At 39.4% G+C, this 21607-nt stretch overlaps 1 protein-coding gene across 2 annotated transcripts in view; it reads left to right on the top strand.

Moving 5' to 3' along the window:
• Positions 1–19524, top strand: part of P2RY8 (purinergic receptor P2Y8) — a 55505-nt gene extending 35981 nt beyond the window's left edge. For both annotated transcript variants that reach the window (XM_017816620.1, XM_017816619.1), the window contains one exon: positions 17930–19524. In XM_017816620.1, the coding sequence (XP_017672109.1) occupies positions 17998–19071 (1074 nt within the window). In that variant the 5' untranslated portion in view covers positions 17930–17997 and the 3' untranslated portion in view covers positions 19072–19524. The remainder of the gene's footprint in view (positions 1–17929) is intronic.
• Positions 19525–21607: the final 2083 nt, after the last annotated feature.

A 21607-nucleotide genomic window follows, 5' to 3' on the forward strand; every position in this document is an offset into this window, starting at 1 on the left:
TCTTTAATATAGAATCTCTACTTGTGCTTTTCTTCTTTGTTTACAGCCTATGATTAAGTATATCTATGCATCTTCCCAACCAACTGGGAGTATAAAAGACAAGCAAATTTTCAGGCAGCTTTTAATCAGAAAAGCAAGACAGGGTTAAAATGTTAACAACAATTTGGTAGGAAGGGGGAGAGAGAGGGTGTCAGGCTGTTACCACTGAGAATCTTATGGTCTTCTCATTCATCCTTCTAATAAAGTTTGATTTTGACGAGCCTACATCACAGGCTGCATCAGATTTCCACAATACAACACTAAAAATGACCTAATCATCTGCTGCAAAAACAACCCAAGAAATCAGGCATGCATCCCTACTTCACTCCTATCTGTCCAGTGGGAAAGACACATGAACACTCAGCCAGGTGATGTGCAGTGAAGGCATCATACCCATCTGCCAGACTCAACCTCATTCATTCCCACAGGTCCTTACATCCTGACTACTCTGTTTAGGAGAATGGTACAAAAATGCAGAGTCGAGCCAGGTAGCTTTTCTCTGCTGAATGCCTTTCCTAGTCTGCTGGGACAGGATATTTGTTCTCAAGGAGCTTGGCAAGGAAAAAGTTAAAATGTCTGCAGACATTTTCACTCTATGATCTGGAAGACTGATTAGCTGATTGAGTGGCAGTACATTATGGAAGACCTGCCAGGATTTTTGACCTAGAGAAAAATCATTGAGATTGCTGTAAAAGCAGGCAAGTGGTTTTACTTGACTGCCACTGAGTCTCAAAATAGAGAGTTCAGGCAATCCATTCAGGGTGGAACTACACTCACCAAGGGGTGATTTAGCTAGGAGAAAAGGAGATTCTTCATCCCAACCTCACACACTAAAGGAGAAAAGTTTTCATCACGGGCAGAATTTTCAACATCAGATCTTAATGCTAGCATTTAAAAAGACCTTTAGGAGCCTAAAAACTCTCTTGTCACCACTGTAAGTGCTGAAACTCAAGGCTGAAGTCTTCAACTGCTCTTGCTAAGAGTGCCCAGTATCAAAACTATGAATCCCAGTCACTAAGTGCTTAGAAGCCCATGTGTCTTAATACCCAACTCAAACCGAAGGCCTAAAATGATTCACAATTGGGCAGGGGAGGGGTGGGCAGGGGAAGACTGTTCCTTGTGCTCTGTCAACTTGAGGACCAAGTACACCATAAAGAGTCAAAACCCTTATTGGAGACTTACTGGAGTATATCCTGCATGGGATAAAGCCAGAAGAAAGGTGGCAATGGCATGTGCCCTTTAATCCTGTGGATATTTAGGGTACTCCTTACAAACTTGGGATGTTTACCCAATCTGATTGGAACTGAAAATTCTTGCAGCAATGCATTAACCACCATGTTAAAGCTATTTTTCTACAATTTATCTTTAGTTTTTGACCTGAATTTGCTCCAGTTTTCGTGGTGCAACTGGAACATAAAGTCCATGGGTGAAAAAGAGGAGAAGATATCCAAACTGCATTACCTATTTCTATGCAATTTATATGTTTTATATGAAGTGACTAATAGAAAACCTTATTGCTTGGTGGAGGGTGTAGATTTAAATCTCACTACTCTGAAGATGGTAATAAATTCATATCTCCCCCATCCCCATTGAGTATGATTTGGGAATTATGAGCAGTACTGTTGTTTCTGGTTCAGATCTATCCATTTTTTATGAGACAAGCATCTAACTGCAGGAGAAATTTCATTTGAAATACATGGTTGTATCTAGAGGTCTCCTTGAAACCCTCAGCAAAGTGTTAAAAGCTGAAGGTTTCTCAGGGACCAAGGCATTTCCTGTTGTCTAGCTTGTTTGCTGCTCAGAGTCCTGGTTCTCTGGATGTCGTGATAAAATGCCTAATTGTGAGCCACTGAGGTATGGGCTTCTCAACGAGGGCCATGGAGACTCCTGGGCAGGCAGGTGCCTCTGTCTACTTATGTTTCTACGACCTGGAGCAGAGGAGGTGTGGATGGTGGGTGCACTGGGCTGTCTCTGTGGATTTACATTCTGTATTAACTGCTTCTAGGTAGTTGTTGCTCTGTATTTTTTTTTCGTGATTGAGCAAAACTAACCACAATCTCCTTTTACACCCAATTTCTAAAGAAACTCTTTTAACTGGTTTTCTGCTGAACTGTGGCTTCACTAGTGACAAGAACAAGACAGTAGAAATCTAGTATACAAAGTAATACCCCAATTTTGTCATATTTTTTCAGTCATTTGAGATCCAGAAAATCTTATTTTTCCTCACAATTCATGGAGATTTTTCCTCTTAGGATATTATTGCACTATTCTGCTTCATACAGAAAAAAATCCACTAACCATAAAGACATACATTTTTATTTTGATAATCCATTTGTGAAGTTTCATTATTGGGGTAACACAATTTAAGGTACAAGGAACTGCTCAATTTAAAAAGAAAAATATCTGAACACAATTTTGACATATGCAGTTGCTTGAATATCAACATTCAAAAATATGGCACAAAAACTTATTAAAGAACTTTCTGACATAACTTTTGGACAACTTCATCAAGTGTACTTCATTGTTTTAAGAAGTCATTGAAATTTTTGCAGAAATTGTAGCATAAGAGATATTGATGTCTTGTCTGGGAAAAACGTTGTTATAAACCATGAGAAAAAGTCCATTGATTTCAGGGAACTAATATTAGTTAATTGGATTAATACTTTCTGTAAAACTGGATACAGAACATATCTAACTTCTTGAGGCATTCTAGAAAAGAATTTTCTAAGTAAATGGATAGTGTATTACAGAGACAGTTTTCATCTTAGAGTTTAATAAAAGCAGGTGCTGTGCCTGCAATTTCAAAAGCCACTTGTAATGCTCTCCGTATAACTCTTGAAGCATTACAAAGCAAGATACTAATATTTCTTGAGCCGTCACCAGCAAGGTAACTAAGCAGTGCAAAGATATTAGTATTATTTTTAAAAAAAATTATATCAGTAGAAAAGTGACTGTTCAAAAGGCATCAAGCAAGTGAAAGGAGAGCACTGGCATTTAAGAACATCTGCTTATCATCCTTGAGAACACACCTACAGTCTTAACAACTCTCAAAAGCATCCTGATTCTTAATCATCTACCTCTTGTAATTGCAAGGAGACTTTTTCACAAAGAGATACAAAGGAGTTGATAACGTTTTCATCTCCTTATTGACATGGCTTTCAGCAGGAGTGATAATAAGGACACTCGTTGTGGATGTTGTCCCCAGTCCTCTTCATCCCAGCACTTTCGAAGTGCTCTTGGAGTGCCAGAGCCATCCTTTTACACAGGCATGTTCAATAAGGTGGCGCCTTACTCTACTGTAGAAAGTCATAGTGCTTTTCAGAGAGGTCACTGACATACTGATCTCCTGGTCAAAGTATTGTTGCATCCTTTACATCTACAGTTTTGGCAGCAGGAGACAAGCTTGCTTTTGCTTTTGCTTTTGCAGAAGAGTGCATGGACAACAGTCAGGAATGCTACTGCTAAAGGCTGATTTCTCAAAAATATTTGGATGCCTAATTCCTCTTGGGGACTAAAGCCAAAATTAGCATATTTTCCAAATGTTGTTTTGTACCAGGTGTGTAAAGAAACTAGAAAAAAAAGAGCAATAACTACTATTTATACAAATGGCAATGCAAGGACTTGGCATGTGATATGACCTAAAAATAGGAGACTATATAAATACATGCTCATACTAAAAAGTAGTCTGTCTTGTGATTAGTGTGACCATTTCAAAATATTTCCTGTTGTAACTGTATAACTCTTAAAAAGAATGGATAGTTTTGAGCTGGTGAATTGCTAGATGTCTTTCAACTAGGGCTGGTAAAAAAAAAATGATAGATTTCTTTTACAGTAAAGAAACAGGTAAACAAAACTAAATAACAAGCCTTGGGGGTTTGTGTAGGTTAGCTTATATCATGCTGTAACAGAATTCTCTAAAAACTATCAGCCTAAGCAGCACAAACACAAGAAAATTCTATGTGTAGTTTATAGTACATCCTAGAAGCATCTACAGAGATGGTGTGGGAGTGCAGGGAGGTTTGAACTGAGGAAATTGCTTTTAAAATTTGGGGGTTTTGTGTGTTTAATTTTTTTTTTCAAGAGTTTCAGAGAATTGAAAGAGGAACCTGCACTGAGCAGCTAGTCCTAACTTGTACAAAACTTTCCCCACATAATGTGACGAAACATATTTTATCACTGCACTCTTATCTTTAGTATCTGAGATGTTAGGGCACTACAGTTTGCTCATCTGCATGGATGGATGGGGCTAGAAGGGGTTTGGAGAATTTATTTTGCCTTTCCAGTCTCTTTTATGGAAATGTAATACACAACCTTTATTAAACCACAATCCTCAAGAAAATGGATTTATTTTAAAGCTTAAAACTCTGCTTTCCTTTTCTTCCTCTCTCTCTCTGTATATGTGTATGATGATCTGGCAAAGTGAGACAGAGAAACACACAGAGAAAAAGAAAGGATTCTAAAGCTGCTGTCCTGAAGGGTACATTGCCTTTATGTTTTTTATAAAAGTCTTGCTGAGATATTAAAATAAAAAAGGACTCAGGCCTGTTTCCTTCAGATCCCTGAATGAGTTTCAAAACACTGGCCTTTTCCACCATTTGCTTGCCACACCACATTACAATCCCTGTGGGCTGTACTGCTAAGTGACTGTCACAGGCAGGGGTGACTCCATCTCACATGCCCCAGCAGGCCCCTCCACTGCCAAGCTGATTCCACATGGAGATGCTGTCTGGCCACCACGTGCACATGCAGAAAGTGTGCTCGGATTCCAGATGATTTCAGCAGGGCTAGGGAAAGCATAGCCTTGGCAGCTCTGTGGAAAACCACAAGATGGCCCTGAGCCCCTGAACTTCCCAAGAGCAAGCACGAGCAATGAGTTCCAAAACAGAGCTGGGAACTAAGTAATAGCAAAAATTGAATAACCTCCACTATTCTCAGAAAGAGAAGTGAGAAAGTAGGTGGTGCTGATCTTCCTTCACAGTGGGCAGGGGAGCAGGTTGCATTTTCAAAACCACCGTCCCATCCCTACTCCTTGGGGTTTCAGAAGAGAAGGTGGCTACTGTGGTGGCTGCAATCCCATTTCAGGCACTGCCAAAGCGTCAGGTGCCTGCTAGTGAAGGAGCTCCCAGCAGCATTTCTCCTTTGAGATCTATGGCACTACAAGAGAGTAAAAAAGGGAACCTGAACCTTTCAATAGGGAAGACCTCAAGAGAGCCCAGTATTCAAGCTTGCCATTTTCTGCCAGGTCTCATTTCTCATCAGATATTTTCATGTATTATGTGCTTACTTGGGGCCAACAAGTTGTACTTTTATGTTATATTGATGCAAATAGATTAACCAGCTCCACAGAAAGTTTTTGATCACTGGAACATGTTTCTCTGCACTATTAGCTCACAAGAAGGTTCCTTGGTGCAGATTTGGTTTGTGATAGCTGATTTCTCCCCATCAGTTCCCATGAGGTTCAGGGTTTTTCTAGTTAAGCAGCTGAAGTTGTAGAAATTTATTTGCAATAAATTGCAAGGCCAAAGCTCTTCCCTGTCCTGATGGGGAAGCAGGAGACCCCATGTCAGTGCTCCTGCTGATGCAGAGACTCAGGATGGCAAAGGTCTCAGTCAAGAACTGCTAATCTTCATCTTGTGAGGAGCTCCCCACTGGATCTTGAACTCTTGGCTTCTACAAGGAATCACATTTGTGACGCCTGAACACATACATCACACCAGAGTGTATTTTCCCAGTTTGGTTAGGGGTACTTGAAGGGTTTTGTTATTTCTGTATTGTTTGCTCTCACAGCTGATTTTTCTATCCCAAGCACATCACTGCCACATTTACCATCCTCATTATTTGATTGATGATGCAGTCCTCCAGTCACATCCTTCAGCCCATGGAAATTTTGTTTCACGTGTTGATGCAGCTGAATTGTTGACTGGATGTGACACAAAGCTTCCCGTAATGCAACAGTACTGATCCTCCAGCGACACGGCCCGTTTTGGCTGGGCTGTATCAGCATGTACCCTGGTCATACCATTCTTAACACTCACTTTCTTTCATCAGACTTCTCAGATACCTAAACTAGGTCAAATTCCCAGCTGAAAACCAGAGCAATCAGCCTCAGCATTTTTATTCCTTTTATGTAACTGCGTTTTTATGTACCTGGGGTTTTTTTGTGGCTGACTGTTTTACGTGATGTGCTTCATACACTTCACATGTAGACACTGTTTGTCTGGTTCCTTCCTGGACTTAATACCTTTTCCTGTCCTTTTTTTAAGACTATAGAGGATTTAATAACATTCCCACCACTAAATATGTGTCATCCTGAACTATATGCTTTCTTGTGCCAGTCAGCTCTCTCTACATTTTAGTTTAAAAACTGTAACCTTAATTTTTAGTAACAGAAGCCTGGTTTGTTTTAGTTTAGGTCACACCATATTTTCCTGAATAGGTGCCATTTGCACCAAAAATTTCCTTTATTCTTAAGTACATCTGTGTCATTTTCCTATGCATCTATGGTCAAGTTACACACTAAAACTGCAGAAATCTGGTAATATTTCAGAGCACATCACTTAGAGATCTCTAGCGCTCATAACAACCCAAATTTTGTCTCCAAAGAGCTGTCTCCTACTGCTCTATTCTTATTCATATCTTATCAGAGCATAACTGTACCAGTCATCAAAATTGCCTCAGAACACAGCCTAGTTGGAGGACTGCAGCTTGGGGTGCTCCCCAGGGGTCAGTACTGGATACAGTCTTGTTCAACTTCAAGCTGCCAAGTGCATATCAGTTTAGCTCCTACAAGAGCCCCATGTCTCACATTTTTCAAAGACTGTTTTCATTACTGCTGATGTGAGAATCCTTGCTACGCAAACACTTTTATGGTCACATAAAACTGACTGTAGGTTTTGACACACAGGTGGAAGAAGACAGGTACAGGTACAACAACGCACGTGGTCCTATTCTGTGCCAATTCGTTTTCACACAGAAGCTGACCTAGTCATTTTAAAGTAGCAGCTGAGTGGTTCAAGTGTGAAAGGGGTCAATCATGCTTTAGGGGACTGGTTCAGATTTGCACAGAATTCAGGCAATTATGGGCCTCCAGGAAACCAGGATCTGAATCAACAGGATGTTTAAAATGGGCTGGAATCAGCTTCAAACACCTGCATTTACTGTGGAAGTGACTACGTATGAGAATGTTACAGTCACTGGAGATCTGCCTAGTACAGTCAGTGGTATTCCCACTTTACAACTCACCCTAAAATAGACACTTGGATTTCTATGGATGATAAATCCACAGATGTAGAAAAGACCAGGCAGGAAAGGTGCCAGCTATACCCAAATCTTGCAACTTCGTACTACTGATGTGGAAAAAATTTTGAAGATTCATATAGATCTTACTTAACAAGAGGAACAATAATTCATCCTGTATTTACATGTCACCAGTTGCTATGGATCTAGCAAAGGCTTTTTGGGGCAAGTCTATTTATTTAGGAGGTAGAAAGAGATTTTGAACATACTAAGGCCTACTAGTGGAAGTAGTAGAAGAAGGCTGATCTGATGACAGCTTACATGCTCAACCAAGTTTTTTGATACACCCCTAACAATACTGTTTCCAATTTCTGGTCACAGTATTTTATACAAATGTTAGAATTACCCTACATTCTTTGCTCAAAACATTTCCCAAATACCATGCCAAATTATCCTTTCAACTACACCTGCAAAACTTGGTGGTCCATTCTGTTTATGGACTTCATCATATGCTAAATCAATCCACAGCTACAGATTGTCATATCTTTAGTTCAAATATGAGAAAAAGCAACATCTGAGGTATTTTTCTTTTTTTCTTCTTCTTCCTTTTTCTTTTCTTTTAATCTAAAAAGATAATCTTCAAGAGCACACATGCAGCTCTACCTCAATTCCTTTGTGGACTGAACAGGAGAGAGAACAGTCAAAAAGAGTTTCACAGAAAAGAGAGATGAAAAGATAGAAAGTACAGATTTCAAATAGGATATATATATTTATATATATACATATACACACGTGTTTTTATATATGTATTTTTTATTGTAAAATGCCTGTTGGACCATGCAGATTCAATGTAAGACCACCAAGTTTTCTGAAGATTGAGGGATTCTCTCTTTGGAATCTGTCAAATTGTCTACCACAAGCACCTTGTACCTAAATTCTTTTCCTGGAATTTGAGGTCAGAAAGGAAATGATCAGCTACACCTTTTCCTCTGACTTTCACAACAGCTGTGTGAGGCAATTACTTGTAGTGGGAAGTGATTGCTGACCGGAAGCCACTGTCTATCAATCCTGGACATAGACAATATTTAAAAATTTTAAGTTGTAAAGGAAATCAGCTCATGTGTTATTTAAATTTCAACTTGATCTGGCAATTTCCATGGTCAAAGTTCCATAAAAACATAAATCTTCATCATCTTGCTATAACTCAAGGGCAAGGTACTTGCAGGAGAACCCTCTGGCACAGGATAACTCCACACCACACAGGATGTCTGCCAGAGTAGTTAAAAGGAGCTTTGCAAACTGTCGACCATCTGACAAAGACTGTGATCCACTGAAGTGAAGGTTCCCTGCCAGGCGTCAGTAATATTTCAGGAACTGCGTGCATGCTCTTCCTCCACGATATGTGCAAGATTGCATTGTTTCACCAAGAGGCAAACTACGTTGTGCCGCTGGGATATCACTGTATGTACATGAGCAATGATCACAGAGGACTGTAAGTCCTATAGAATGAATTTCTCAGCTCTTATGTTGAACTCTTATGTTGCCTTAGCTTTGTTAATCCTTTCTAAAATATCAGCCTTGAAAAAATTAAGCTTACTAAATCTGTGTATGTAGGAAAGATCAACATATATATAATATTTTAGCTATTAACCCATGAATTGGAACCTCTTTAAACCCAGTTTAGGATGCCTACTCTGAAATTTAAACTAGTTTAGAAAATCTATCAGTGGAGTTATTGGTTTCAATTGACCTAAAGCTTTGCTCACAGAATTTTTAAAAACTCTCTCAGGCACTGATAACGAAAAGTGCAAACTGCTTCATTTTGTAATGTAACTATCACTTGAATCATAAAACCACACTTCAGATGCAGAGATTGCAGTATTTGTCAATACTGGCCCACAGACTTACTATTTCCAAAAACCTGACTGCTGCAGAAACAAACTTTTAAAATGCCACATTGATGAGTTTCACACTGAACTGGCTTATTAACACAGACGATAGCGGCTGTGTTTATGCAAATCTTATCTAAATTAGGATGAACGTTGCTAACACCAGCATAGAATCCTGACATTGCTGATTTATGATTAGAAAAGGTGAAGGTTCGAATGAATTAAAATTCAACTATCAGCAAAACTGCACAGTCCAGGAAATTTAAAGGTAGCTATGTACAGTTAATTTTACTGCTTTACCTAGTTCTGAAGATTTAGTACATATTTCCTTGTGGAGTTTCTTTGCCTGTCATCTGTATATTTAGACTTCATACTTAATAATACCTTTTTGATTCAAACTTAGAATCTGCCCACCTGCACACTCTCAAGCTGAAGAACAGAAGCACTTCCTTGTAGGCAGAAATGCTAGGATTATTTTCCTTCACTTTTGAATAAAGTTGCTTTTGTCTAGATTGATACAGCTAACAGATGGAGGCATGTACCCTCCACTACATGAAAGCTGGTAATGCCTCTATATTTTCTTGCTGAAAAAAATAGAGGTCTTTTTACCTCTCAATGTGAAATCTTTGTGGAGAGAAGACACTCTTGTTTTACCTTGTCCTGACTATTTGAGGTTAAAGCTGTAACCACCATAAGGTTTACTTTGACTGGGTACGCTAAGATAAAGACTGAAGTTTGTCTCCACAAGAGTTTTTGATTAATATAGTAGTTATAATGTAAGTCTTTCATTGTAAAAAATATGCTATCTTTTGCAGTGAAGACATACATATGGTTTTCTCCTGTCCTTTTTCTGAATAATCTTTGGTGAAAAATAACAAATAGACAATACTTTTATTTTTCTAAAGCTAAATGGCACAGAAGGTCAGGAATATTGCAGCTAGTTAGATGTTTTCAGATTCATTTTGTTTCCTCAGAAATACTTGCACATGCAAGTGCACAGAGGGTAGAAGTCATATTTCCAAAATGTATTTATTCTTAAAAGAAGATAAGGTAAAGCCTAGCATCAAATAATGCCTTTGTGACAATATAATTACAGGCTCTGCAACAGTTTCAGATCTTTGCAATAATGTTACTCAGAACAAAACAACGGGAAGAAAAAAAATCAGCAAAAAGGACAGGGAAGCCCAAATACAAAGAAGTTTCTTATAAGACTTGGGTTATCATCTTGACTGAGTGAACCAAACTCGTGGCTGTTAGAGATGTAGAAATGTAATCCTACAAGCTAAAATTTGCATGAAAGTTCATTGCAAGGATGAGAAAGAATCATCAAGGCAAAACCTGTAGTCTCTTTTGGTAAGGCCCATGTTCAGTTTAAGAAACACACAACCAGAGATGAACTCATTTACATTCCTCAGTTTGGTGAACTTGAACATTCGCTGAAGTGTTTCTCTGAAAAGCACCAACAATGCTTTAGGAACAATAACTGAGATGTGTTACAGAAGGGCACTTTTCCTTCTTGTTCCTCATATTAAAACCCCTTATTCTATCTAAATATCAAAGTGTTTTTCACTTTTCTCACAGCTTGAGATGACTGGCTCCTGACTCCTTGCCTTCCTGGCTCCTTCTTCTCCTCATACTCAGTCTACAATAGAAATTAAGCATCTGTTTTCTGTGCTTGTGTAATATTCTTTCATCTTACTAGTAATTCAGACAGTCCAGGAGGGGTTGAATACCCAGCAGGAACACTGCACACTGACAATCCCTAAGTTTTAACCAGTTGTAACTACAGTTAGGTAGTCATAAACTATCCTAACCCTTTAACTCTTGTTACTGATTTGTAATAGTATTAAACTGAGTAAATGAGAAATAAAATAAGTTAAAAAAATTCTAAAAAGCGGTCTTTTGAGAAAAAACAAAATACATTCTTCGGCCACACTTGCATTGATTAAAAACTATTAATATGATTTTCTAAGTGCTTACAGTAAAATCTGTGCTTTCACTTTGCTTCATTCTGAATCTGTTTTCAATTGAATTGAAATTGCATTTCAGTTTATTTTACCTTTAATCTGAAACATACCATCCTACACTCTTCAGCTAGAAGGGTGTCTTTCCAAAAGTGTAACAATATCAAATAATTAATGAAATAAGACCATTTTTCCCTATGCAATTGCACTTTGACAGGTAGTGAACCAAAAATTATGAAACAGAATAAGTTTTGAAAGGCTTTCTGCTTCATGATACATTTTGACATTTATTTTTCCATCTCAAATCACAAAACAAATCACAAAACTTTTTATAAATTGGCAATTCTTGTTTTCATTTGGCTCACTGGCTTTTCAGTCTTTTTCACAGGTGCACTTGACATTGAAAACAGGAAGATAATAGACGTAAGAAAGAAAACGTATCAGTTTTTTTAGTAGTTCTCCAAAAAGAAAGTAGGCACATCTCTACTGTTACTCTTCCGTAGCAAAGAAATAACACAGTTCTCTTGCAAATTTTTACTGTATGATTTTCAGTACATCTTTTAATGTTTTATTTGTCATCTTTTGCCAATTGCAGGGAAAGGAATCACTATTCCAGTCAAAAAAGCACTAAGCAGCTGTCACCTTTGTTTACAGATTGGATAAAAACCTAGTGCTACTGAATTTCCAAGTGAGCTTTCTGTGCAGAGTGAAATGACCAGTGAGCACAAAGAGTAGCAAAAAAATCCTACATGGATTTCGTGTGTGTTACTCCAGAGGCTGTAGGTGCTTAGAACCTAATATGAAACTAAAATACATCCATCCACTAAATGATTCAGAAATGAAGAAAGCAGAAAAGCTTAAGATTTCTCTTTCTGTGTCAGAAGCTTGAGGACTGCTGTAACTGTCAACAAGACTGGATTGTGTCACTTGAAGAATCCTTATTGAGTTTTTGTTTCAGTCTACCTGTATGTTCATTTGTCTGTTGCAGTTTAAATAGAGCTCTCCCCAAAAAATAAAAGCAATATATAAAAAGTATTTCTGACAGGGATATTTATGTAACAAAACCATACTTTTACAGATTATGCATATGAAATCTTAGCTGAAGGTGGATATTTTTAAATTATCCTGCAGCAAAGTTGGTCTTCAAGAGAATCCATGCAAGCTTCAGTGATTTGAATTGTGTTGGAAACCTGAAATTGAAAGGAAAAAACTCATAAAACATAAGGGGACTCTAAACCTTTAAAGTGATATTCTTCTCTGTCTTCATGTATGACATTTTCTAACTAAACCACACGAGACAGACAGAGACTGTGGTTGCAGTGAGGGAAAGCCATAAAGTTACCCTGAACAAAATGTAAATATAGCATTAACTAAACCCCTATAAACACAACAGTGGGAGAGGTAAAGTACATTGAAATGGTACACTGTGGTTCCAGCAGCTTAACCTAGTGTCCTGGGTCAACCCCAGCCGGCAGCCAAGCCCCACACAGCAGCTCAGTTCCTCCCTCACCAGCAGGATTGGGGAGAAAATCAGAACAGTAAAAGCCAGAAAACTCATGGGTTGAGATAAAGACAGTTTAACAGGGAAATCAAAAGCTGTGCACACAAGCAAAGCAAAATAAGGAATTAATTCACTACTTCCTATGGGCAGGCAGGTGTTCAGCCATTTCCAGGAGAGCAGTAATGGTGACTTGGGAAGACAAGTGCCATTACTCCAAATGTCCCCTCCTTCCTCCTCTTCCCCCCACTTTACATACTGAGCATGATATCATATGGTCTGGAATATCCCTTTGGTCAGTTTGGGTTACCTGTGCCAGCTGTGACTCCTCTCAATCTCCTATGCATCCCCAGTCCCCTCGCCAGTGCAGCAGTATGAAAAGCAGAAAAGGCTTTGGCTCTGTGAAAGCTGTATTCAGCAATAACAAAAATATCTCTACGTTATCGACCTTATGTTCAGCACAAATCCAAAACATAGACCCATACCAGCCATGAGGAAGAAAATTAACTCTACTCCAGCCAAAACCATCACACCCGGCCATTTAAAAAGCAAATCATCACAAGTAAGGGTGAATCAGAGCAGGAATTTCTTCTAGCCCAGACTTTCCTGAGCAAGGAATTCAGGATTAGAGCCTGAGAGAATATGCCAAAAGGAAAGATAAAGTTGGAAGGAGAATTTTCTGTACTCCACATTTCCCCAGGAGGCTGTTTGCCCTCAAGAATGACTTGCAACATCAATCTTGTGTGCTTTGCATGCCCTCTTCTCCCCTGTAGAAGAAGACTCTAAAGGAATCGCCACAACATTCTTCTTTTGCTCCTTGTGATGGGCATCTTTATCAGTGAAAACCATGCCAAGGTTTTTCTTTTTTGGAGAGCTCTTGTAGGCATCTAACCACAAAGTCTTGTGTCTTTTAACTCCAATTCAAGAAGTGCCTACATTTGGAGGTACTTAGTTTTTACCGATGGTAACATTTCACAAGTGCATAGAACTTGCCTTTAGCCAGGCCATGAATGCTGACTCTGTTTTGTATTCTGCAGCATCTATGTGTGCATTTTTTATCTCCTTCTTATCAAGATGTATTCTCAGGAAAAGCAAGTACAGAAGAAAATTTGTTTGTGATTAGGCCTAACACAAAACAAAATGTAAGACTTATTCAATAGCTTTATTACCAGTGAGACAGATATAATGGAAATTTTCATCTATGCTGCTAACTTCCCAAGTACCTACAATTTCTATAGGAATAGTAACTAGGGGTCTGTGATAGCAAATATCTTTCACTTGCAAAAGCATATTATTAGAGCTCTGTACATACTCTGATTTAGATAAATTTTTTCTGATTGTTTCAAGAAGTTTTGGGTTCTTAGGCACACAGAGGTGCCACTAGAGAAGGATTTTGGAGGCTATAGAGTTCATGAATAGGTATTTGCTATGGAAAGTTGAAATAGAGAGCATTAAGGATTTTTTTCCAAGAGCTATGTGACAGCGAGTGCTTTTTCAAGTACTCCTGAAAAAATGAAGAATTAGTTTCATTCTTCATATAGCTCTCCTGACAAGAACTGAATCTCCTTTGCAATGGATTTGGCTCAGAGGGCTTTTTGCAGTTGTGAACATCTGATGATCACCTCATTACTTAGACCAAGTTTGCTTGGTGTCAGTGTGTGATATATTAGTAGCACATCTCTGACTACTTTGCAATCCTATTTTCATATTTCTCTTCCTAGGCTTCCAACAGCTCAGCTAGAAGCTCCTGAAAGACTGGCAACATTAGTTAGCATCACTTGCTTGATACCGACTCTCACTACTACCAGATATTTTTAGCTGACATTTGAAGCACTGTGTCAAGTTGATCAGATCAAGAAAGAACCCCAGTAAACTGCCACTGAACTGCTTGCTGCTGCACTGTGATTTTCTGGATTTGTGCTCAGGTGGCTTTGAGTTGAGTGCCTCCCTACTGCACTACAGACTTCACTAGAGACTTCACACTTGCCAAGTCTCAGGAACCATCAACAATTCTTTTGTGAAAGGTCTAGCAAGTTATTCAGTAAGAACCTCTGTCAGAAAAAAAACAATTTTTATCAGAATGGTTATTTCCAGCTCTAGAGTTTGCCAGCACCAAGGGCTGACCTCTTTGAGGGACTGACCTGTTACACTACTCATGACCTATGACCACACAAATTAAAGGTCTTTTTTAACTAGATCTGAGGTTAAGTGACACCAACTAACTGGCACCTATGTTTTTTAATCTGACCTCCTGCAGCAGCTGTGTCTTGCAGTCAGATACTTGGATTAAACAGTGCAAGCGATGAGAGTCCACAAGCAGGATTGTGTGTCTGAACCTTCTCTCTGCCTGTTATTAAACATAATACATGTGCCCACAGTTATCAGTTGACTTGGCCTGGCACATCTTCAGACCCCTATTGCCACTCTTCACAAAACTTACTCTAGATCTATCCTCTGCCTTTCTGGACATTCACTGCCGTTTCTTCACTTTTTCAAGCCTGTACTTTTGTGAAACTGCATCCCTGTACTTGCAGCTTAATGAAAGTAGGCACACATGTAGCACATTAAGGCATGAGTTCTTGCCTGCAACTGCTGAATGCTACCACGCTGCTTAAAATAAATAAGTTAACCATAATCTGCCAAGAAAGATCTACATAAGCCAGACAGTGAAAGCATGGGTTTGCTTTGCAGGCTGCAAAACTGAAACTAATTTTGGAGAATTACAGGTGGTGCAAATAAGACAGCTGTAAACAGAACGTTTTTAAAAAACTTACATCTTGCAGAAACTGAAAGTCAATAGCTTTTCTTTTTATTAGCAGAGGGCTTGTTCCTTCTTAAGCCTGGTCCTTTCAGCCTGTAAATGAGTCCAAAGAACTGCAATTTGTCCCTTGTTCTCATGTTGTTTTTTTTTCTTTATATTCTGTTTATATTATAAATATACCAAGAATAATGGATTGCATGTTCCTGTTGTGTGAAGAGGGGAGATTCTCTTGACCCTTACTGTGGGGAAATTTCCTCGACTGTTAGTATTTGCCTGTCAATGCCCCAGGAAAGTGGAGACCCTTGTGCCTGACCAGTTGGTCAGTGTCCTCTTATGGGACGCTTCACTGATCAGTCCTGCTGAATCAGAGGGTGGTTCAACTGACTTACTCAGGGAAACACACCAACAGCATAAGGGAGACCCCTCAGCAGATCTTCCCACTTTATTTGAGTGTGTTACTGGCTGCTGGCAACTGCTGGTGTCTGTCAAGGGCTCACACTAACAGTTTACAGAATAACACACTTTATTAATATAAAATTGTGACAGGTTAAGGTTTGAAGATGGCTGGTGATGGCATCTGACTGCAAAAAAGGAATTAATGAAATACCGAGACAAGTTCTTATCCCAAATAAAGTATTCAGCACACACAGAATACAGCCCTTACCCAATACATGTCCCTGTGGGAGAGAAGACAGGATCAGCCCTTCAACTAATCCCAGCAATTACAATGGAGCCTTCCTAACTTTCCCCCCATTCTAGATTTACTTTTATACTATTTCTTTATATTTAGGTGGAGCTTGAGTGACTTCAGTCATGAATACCTTTGTTGCTGATTGGTGTAAAATTCTCCCACTTCGTTTTCAAAAAAATTATAGAGTGCACGCCCAGTGAGGGGTGGTCATACCTTGGAGGTGGGTAACTTTGGGATGGAGGTGTGAGTTAATATTACAATTAGGCTTTAATGAACCAAGTTCCTCTGAGGAGAGAGATTTCATCACAGAGCCCGGCTGTGGGGTCTCCCCTCTGCTCCACCCTCTGTTCCATCCCCCTTAGCAGGTGCTTACTGTTGTATGGGGAATCATCGTGGAGCTGCCAACCACATTCCATCCAGGGAGTAGCAGCTGCATTTTACCCCATATTTTCTGTACCATTATAACTTCTGTTAGGATGTGAATATAACTTCTAACTTTCCTCTCATTTTTATCCCCAGCCATCTTCCCACAGTTTTCCTTTCCCTAAGCTGAAAACAAAACAACGAAAAAAGAAAACTTCAGCACTTACTTTGAATTGATCACTGTTTAGTTGGGAATAAAAAGTCAGAAGATATTGTGTACCACAAAAATCAAGGTCATAACATCTAGAGTAGATAGGATGGACTTAGCTCATGGAAAATCTGTGGCCTAGTGTTCAATTTAATTTCAGTTTGTGATAGGTGATTTTCTTTATGTTACAGTAACGTAAGAGGTGTGATAATGAATAGACTGCAAAGGGGTCTGGACAGGCGGGATTGATGGGCCAAGATCAATGGTATGAGGTTCAATAAGTTGAAATGCAGAGTCTTGCACTTGGGTCACAACAACCCCACGGAGCACTACAGGCTTGGGGCAGAGTGGCTGGGAACCTGCCCAGTGGAGAAGGATCTGGAGATGCTGGTCAACAGCTGGCTGAACATGAGCCAGCAGTACGCCCAGGTGGCCAAGAAGGCCAATGGCATCCTGGCCTGTATCAGGAATAGTGTGGCCAGCAGGACCAGGGCAGTGATCACGCCCCTGTACTCAGCACTGTTAAGGCTGCACCTCGAGTACCATGTCTAGTTTTGAGCCCCTCATTAAAGGAAAGACACTGAGGTGCTAGACACTGTCCAGAGAAGGGCCACAAAGCTGGTGAAGGGTCTGGAGCACAAGTCTTATTAGGAGTGGCTGGGGGAACTGGGGTTGTTGAGTCTGGAGAAGAGAAGGCTCACAGTAGACCTTATCACTCTCTACAACGACCTGAAAGGAAGTTGTTCTGAGATGGGCTTCAGTCTCTTCTCCTAAGTAACAAGCGACATGATAAGAGGAAATGACCTTGAGTTGCACCAGGAGAGGTTCGAGTTGGACATCAGGAAGAACTTCTTCACTGGAAGGGTGGTCAAGCATTGGAACAGGCTGCCCAGGGAGGTGGTGAAGTTGCTATCCCTGGAAGTGTCCAAGAAATGACTGGACTTGGCACTTAGTCATATGGTTTAATTGATGTGGTGGTATTTGAACAAATGTTGGACTTGATGAGCTTGGATGTCTTTTCCAGCCTTAATAATTCTATGATTCTAAGGAGCAGAAAGACATTCAGCAGGGAAAAAGTAGCCATTCAAAAACAGAAAGAAGTGAGACTGGTAAAACACTACCATGATTTGGAGGGAGGAGAGAGTTTTCAGAAGGTAATTTTAATAGATTCAGAACATTCAGAGAATATCTGACAAACTACTTAGTTCATTAATATAAGGATTATATTCTTAATTTCTCCGTTGATGTATTGTTTTTTTCACTTAACATTTCTCCTTTAGGTTTTGAAGCCAAGTGTTCATGATATGATCCAGCTGACTTACAGGAATCAACAACCCCCTTGTGAATAATGGTTAAAAACGGATCCCACCTGGATGCTTTGACGCTGGCAATGCTCCAGAATAAAACTGTCTCCATCACTCTCCCAGTTGTGTATACAGTGGTGGCTCTGATCAGCATCCCTGGCAACTTGTTCTCCCTTTGGGTGCTCTGCTGGCACATTAAACCCAAAACACCTTCTGTTATCTTCATGATCAACCTAAGCATCACGGATCTCATGCTGGCCAGCTGCTTTCCTTTCCAGATTTCTTATCACTTCCAAAGCAATCACTGGAGCTTTGGCAAGACTCTTTGCAGCCTTGTGACTGTGATGTTCTACTCCAACATGTATTCTTCCATACTGACCATGACCTTTATCAGCATTGAGCGGTACATGGGTGTGGTATACCCCATGAAGTTGATCAAGTGGAGAAGAAAAAGATATGCCTTTGCTGCCTGTCTAGCTATGTGGATTTTCTTGCTACTAGCCTTGTACCCATTAGAAAGCACAGATCTGACCTATGAAGTGAAAGAATTGGGGATTATAACCTGTTTTGATGTCCTAAAATGGGATATGCTGCCCAACTTTGAAGCCTGGGTAGTCTTTCTCCTCACCCTATTTGTTGTCCTCTTCCTGATCCCTTTTGTTGTAACAGTTGGATGCTACATTGGCATCATTCGGAAGCTAATTCAGACATCGAACAGATATGGTAATAAGCAGAAGACTAGATCCATCTACCTGGCGACAATTGTCCTTCTGGTGTTCATCACTTGCTTTGCCCCCAACAACTTTATCCTACTTGCACATATGATCATCCGCCTATTTTATGACAGCAGTTTGTACCCTGCCTACAAGCTCACCTTGTGCCTCAGTTGCTTCAACAACTGCATAGATCCCTTCATTTATTATTTTGCATCCAAAGAATTTTACCAGAAATTCATGCAATTGTTTCGCCCAAAGGTACTGCTCAGCGACAGCTTAGAAAACAGAAGGGAAAGTTTATTCTCTGGCAGGACCATGTCAGCCAGGTCAATGTCAAGTGGACCTATGGATGGGTTAGAGGGAGTAAAAGTCTATTTGCAAAGGCAGGAAAGTGTTTTTTAGCTTTAGACATCCCCTGAAGAAAGACATGTGAGATTCATGAGTAAACAAAGAAGATATTTCCTTTTGAATGGCTACTCTCAAAATACCTGGCTTTTGTGACAGAACTCAATCTGTACTTACATTGCACATTCTACTCCAGTATTTTCTGGTAAGAAATGGAAGCCTTAAAGGAATTGAGTTTATTCAAGAAGGCACTGAAGCAAACTCAACATTAATAATTAAGAGTTGGCTTGGAAGTAGCCCTACCACATGAGACCAAGGGATAAATTTAGGACAAAAGTTACTCTCAGGTTGTACAATAGGGTTTAACCAAAGACTTGTAATTCTCTGTGAATGTGAACTATTACTGTACACGAATTACAGCATACACTGAAGCTGGGTTTGGGGCAAGGGGGTTGTTTTTCTAAGCAACATGCTCGGCTTTGGGTTGTTGGGGGGCTTTTTGTTTGTTTTGGTTTTGGGGTTTTTTTTATGTATTGCTTTCTCTCTTGTTGTATTTCTATAAAAGAATGAATAAAAGTAGCATGTCATTTTACCATTAATTCATAATGCATAGCCACTGTGAATTCACAACAACACTCACCCAACAGTTTAGCAGAACCAAACCACACTGACATTTGAAAAGGATAAATTGACTCATACTATTTATTTCAATTTTATACAGCAAAATATCTCTTGCTATGAAAGAAAAGCTAGAACTAACAATGTTTGCAACTACTTCAGCTGCTGAATGGATTATATTTTAATTTCTTGAAGTTATTAATTTCTCAGGACTGTGGGGAGCAGTTTTTTAAAAAAAACAGATTTTCTCACATTAACATGTACTCTAAGCTATATGTAGAAGAGCCATCCCTCTTAGCAGAGAATTTAGCTTTATATAATGCATGGGCAATGATTTTATCTTCCTTATAGTGATGATGTGGATTATCAACCAGATTTTCAGCTGGATAAATGAGAATTCAACCACAGACTGGAGAGTGATTTTGTACCAGCAGAAATCAACTGAACCTCCATCCCTATGGCCAGATGTCCGAAACAGATGGCTTTCAGGCAGGCAAACAGAAAGAAGAAGAGAAAAAGGAAAGTAAGGCATGAAAATGGGAGCTGTACCACATACTCTGATAATAGGTTATGGCAGGTGGATTGTGCGGTCCTGTATCTGGAATGCTTCTCTGAAATATCCTTCTCCAGCTTGTTTGCATATACTATGACATGTTTTTCTTTTAATTTTTCTCACATCTCAACAACTGCTTATGTGCTTGGAAAGACAACTGCGGAGCATACACTGGGGAAAGACAAAGGCAAAGTTTTTCCTGCCATATTTACAGCTTTTTACCTACCTCTGGCCCTCACTGATAGTGGAGAGCCAAAATATGACTGAGAGTGCTGGACGAGTTTCCCCTCACAAGTGAGACAAAGTTATACAGTATCCTTTTGCTGCACTGCAACAGGCAGGGTCCTTAAAATCTGTCATTTTTCTTTGAGTATAACATAATTAAAATGCAATTTTCCACCACTGATCACCATGAATGTGTTCATGACAGATGTCAGAAAACCACAAAATGCACCGTGACATATTTGTATGTCCTACCTTCTGCTAAAGTATCATCAGTTTTTGGAGAAGAATAAACATGAGTGGACCTAGTATTACTTTACCTGACTTAGTAAAGCCAGTGGGAACATTCAATGTTTTGTGGCATTTCAAGTGATAGTTTTAATTATCTTCACATTTTCTGCCTACGAGGCCAGCCTCAATGATATGTAAGCTGTCTAAACCTTCCCATCAATTTGCCTGGAAGATACCCTTCACCATCCACTTTCACAGAATTCCAGCTTTCTCACTGCCAAAAGTGTTTAATTGTTTTCAGCATTTTTGCTGCAGCAGAAACTTTCTTGGAGGTTATACTGAAATCTCTCTCCCTTTTTTTTTTTTTTAGCATGCAAATATTTTTACAATGAAAACCATTAGTTCTCCTACCTCTAATGCACACTCTGTTTTATCTTGAACCTGATCTGTGAGCGTATAGTCTCTCCTAAAATGTTCTTCAATGTGCCTGAACTGTAACTGACACCAAATAGAGCCAAAAGGGAGAAACCGTGCACTTTAGACGTCAACAGTTATATTTTGAAAAATACTGAATTGCTCCTCTTGCAAGAGAAAATAGATGGTCACAACTGACTGAAAATGTTCTTCTCTCCATCCTCACACAGCTCAATATAGCCCTTCATCTCTCTTCTGACAATGTTTAAAAAAAAATAGGGAGGATGCCTCGGGTACAGATTCAGGTACATCTTCATGCCATTTCACCAACTAGCCTCTAGTTAGCTCAGATTAGGCAAAATTCCCATTTGGGTCAGCGAGACTGTTCCTTGAGAAAGGAATATAAAAACGAACCAACAACAGCAATCTTTTGAGTCTGATGGTCTATACTGTGAAGGCTTGGAGGGTTTTTATTAGAGAGGAAGAGAATAAATTATCTTTAAAAGTGGCCCAATATACTGTTCTTTGATCCTGGAAACACATTCTTCTGGGGTA

The sequence above is a fragment of the Lepidothrix coronata genome, unplaced genomic scaffold, assembly GCF_001604755.1.
Source record: "Lepidothrix coronata isolate B3197 unplaced genomic scaffold, Lepidothrix_coronata-1.0 Scaffold57, whole genome shotgun sequence".
Classification (NCBI taxonomy): Eukaryota; Metazoa; Chordata; class Aves; order Passeriformes; family Pipridae; genus Lepidothrix; species Lepidothrix coronata.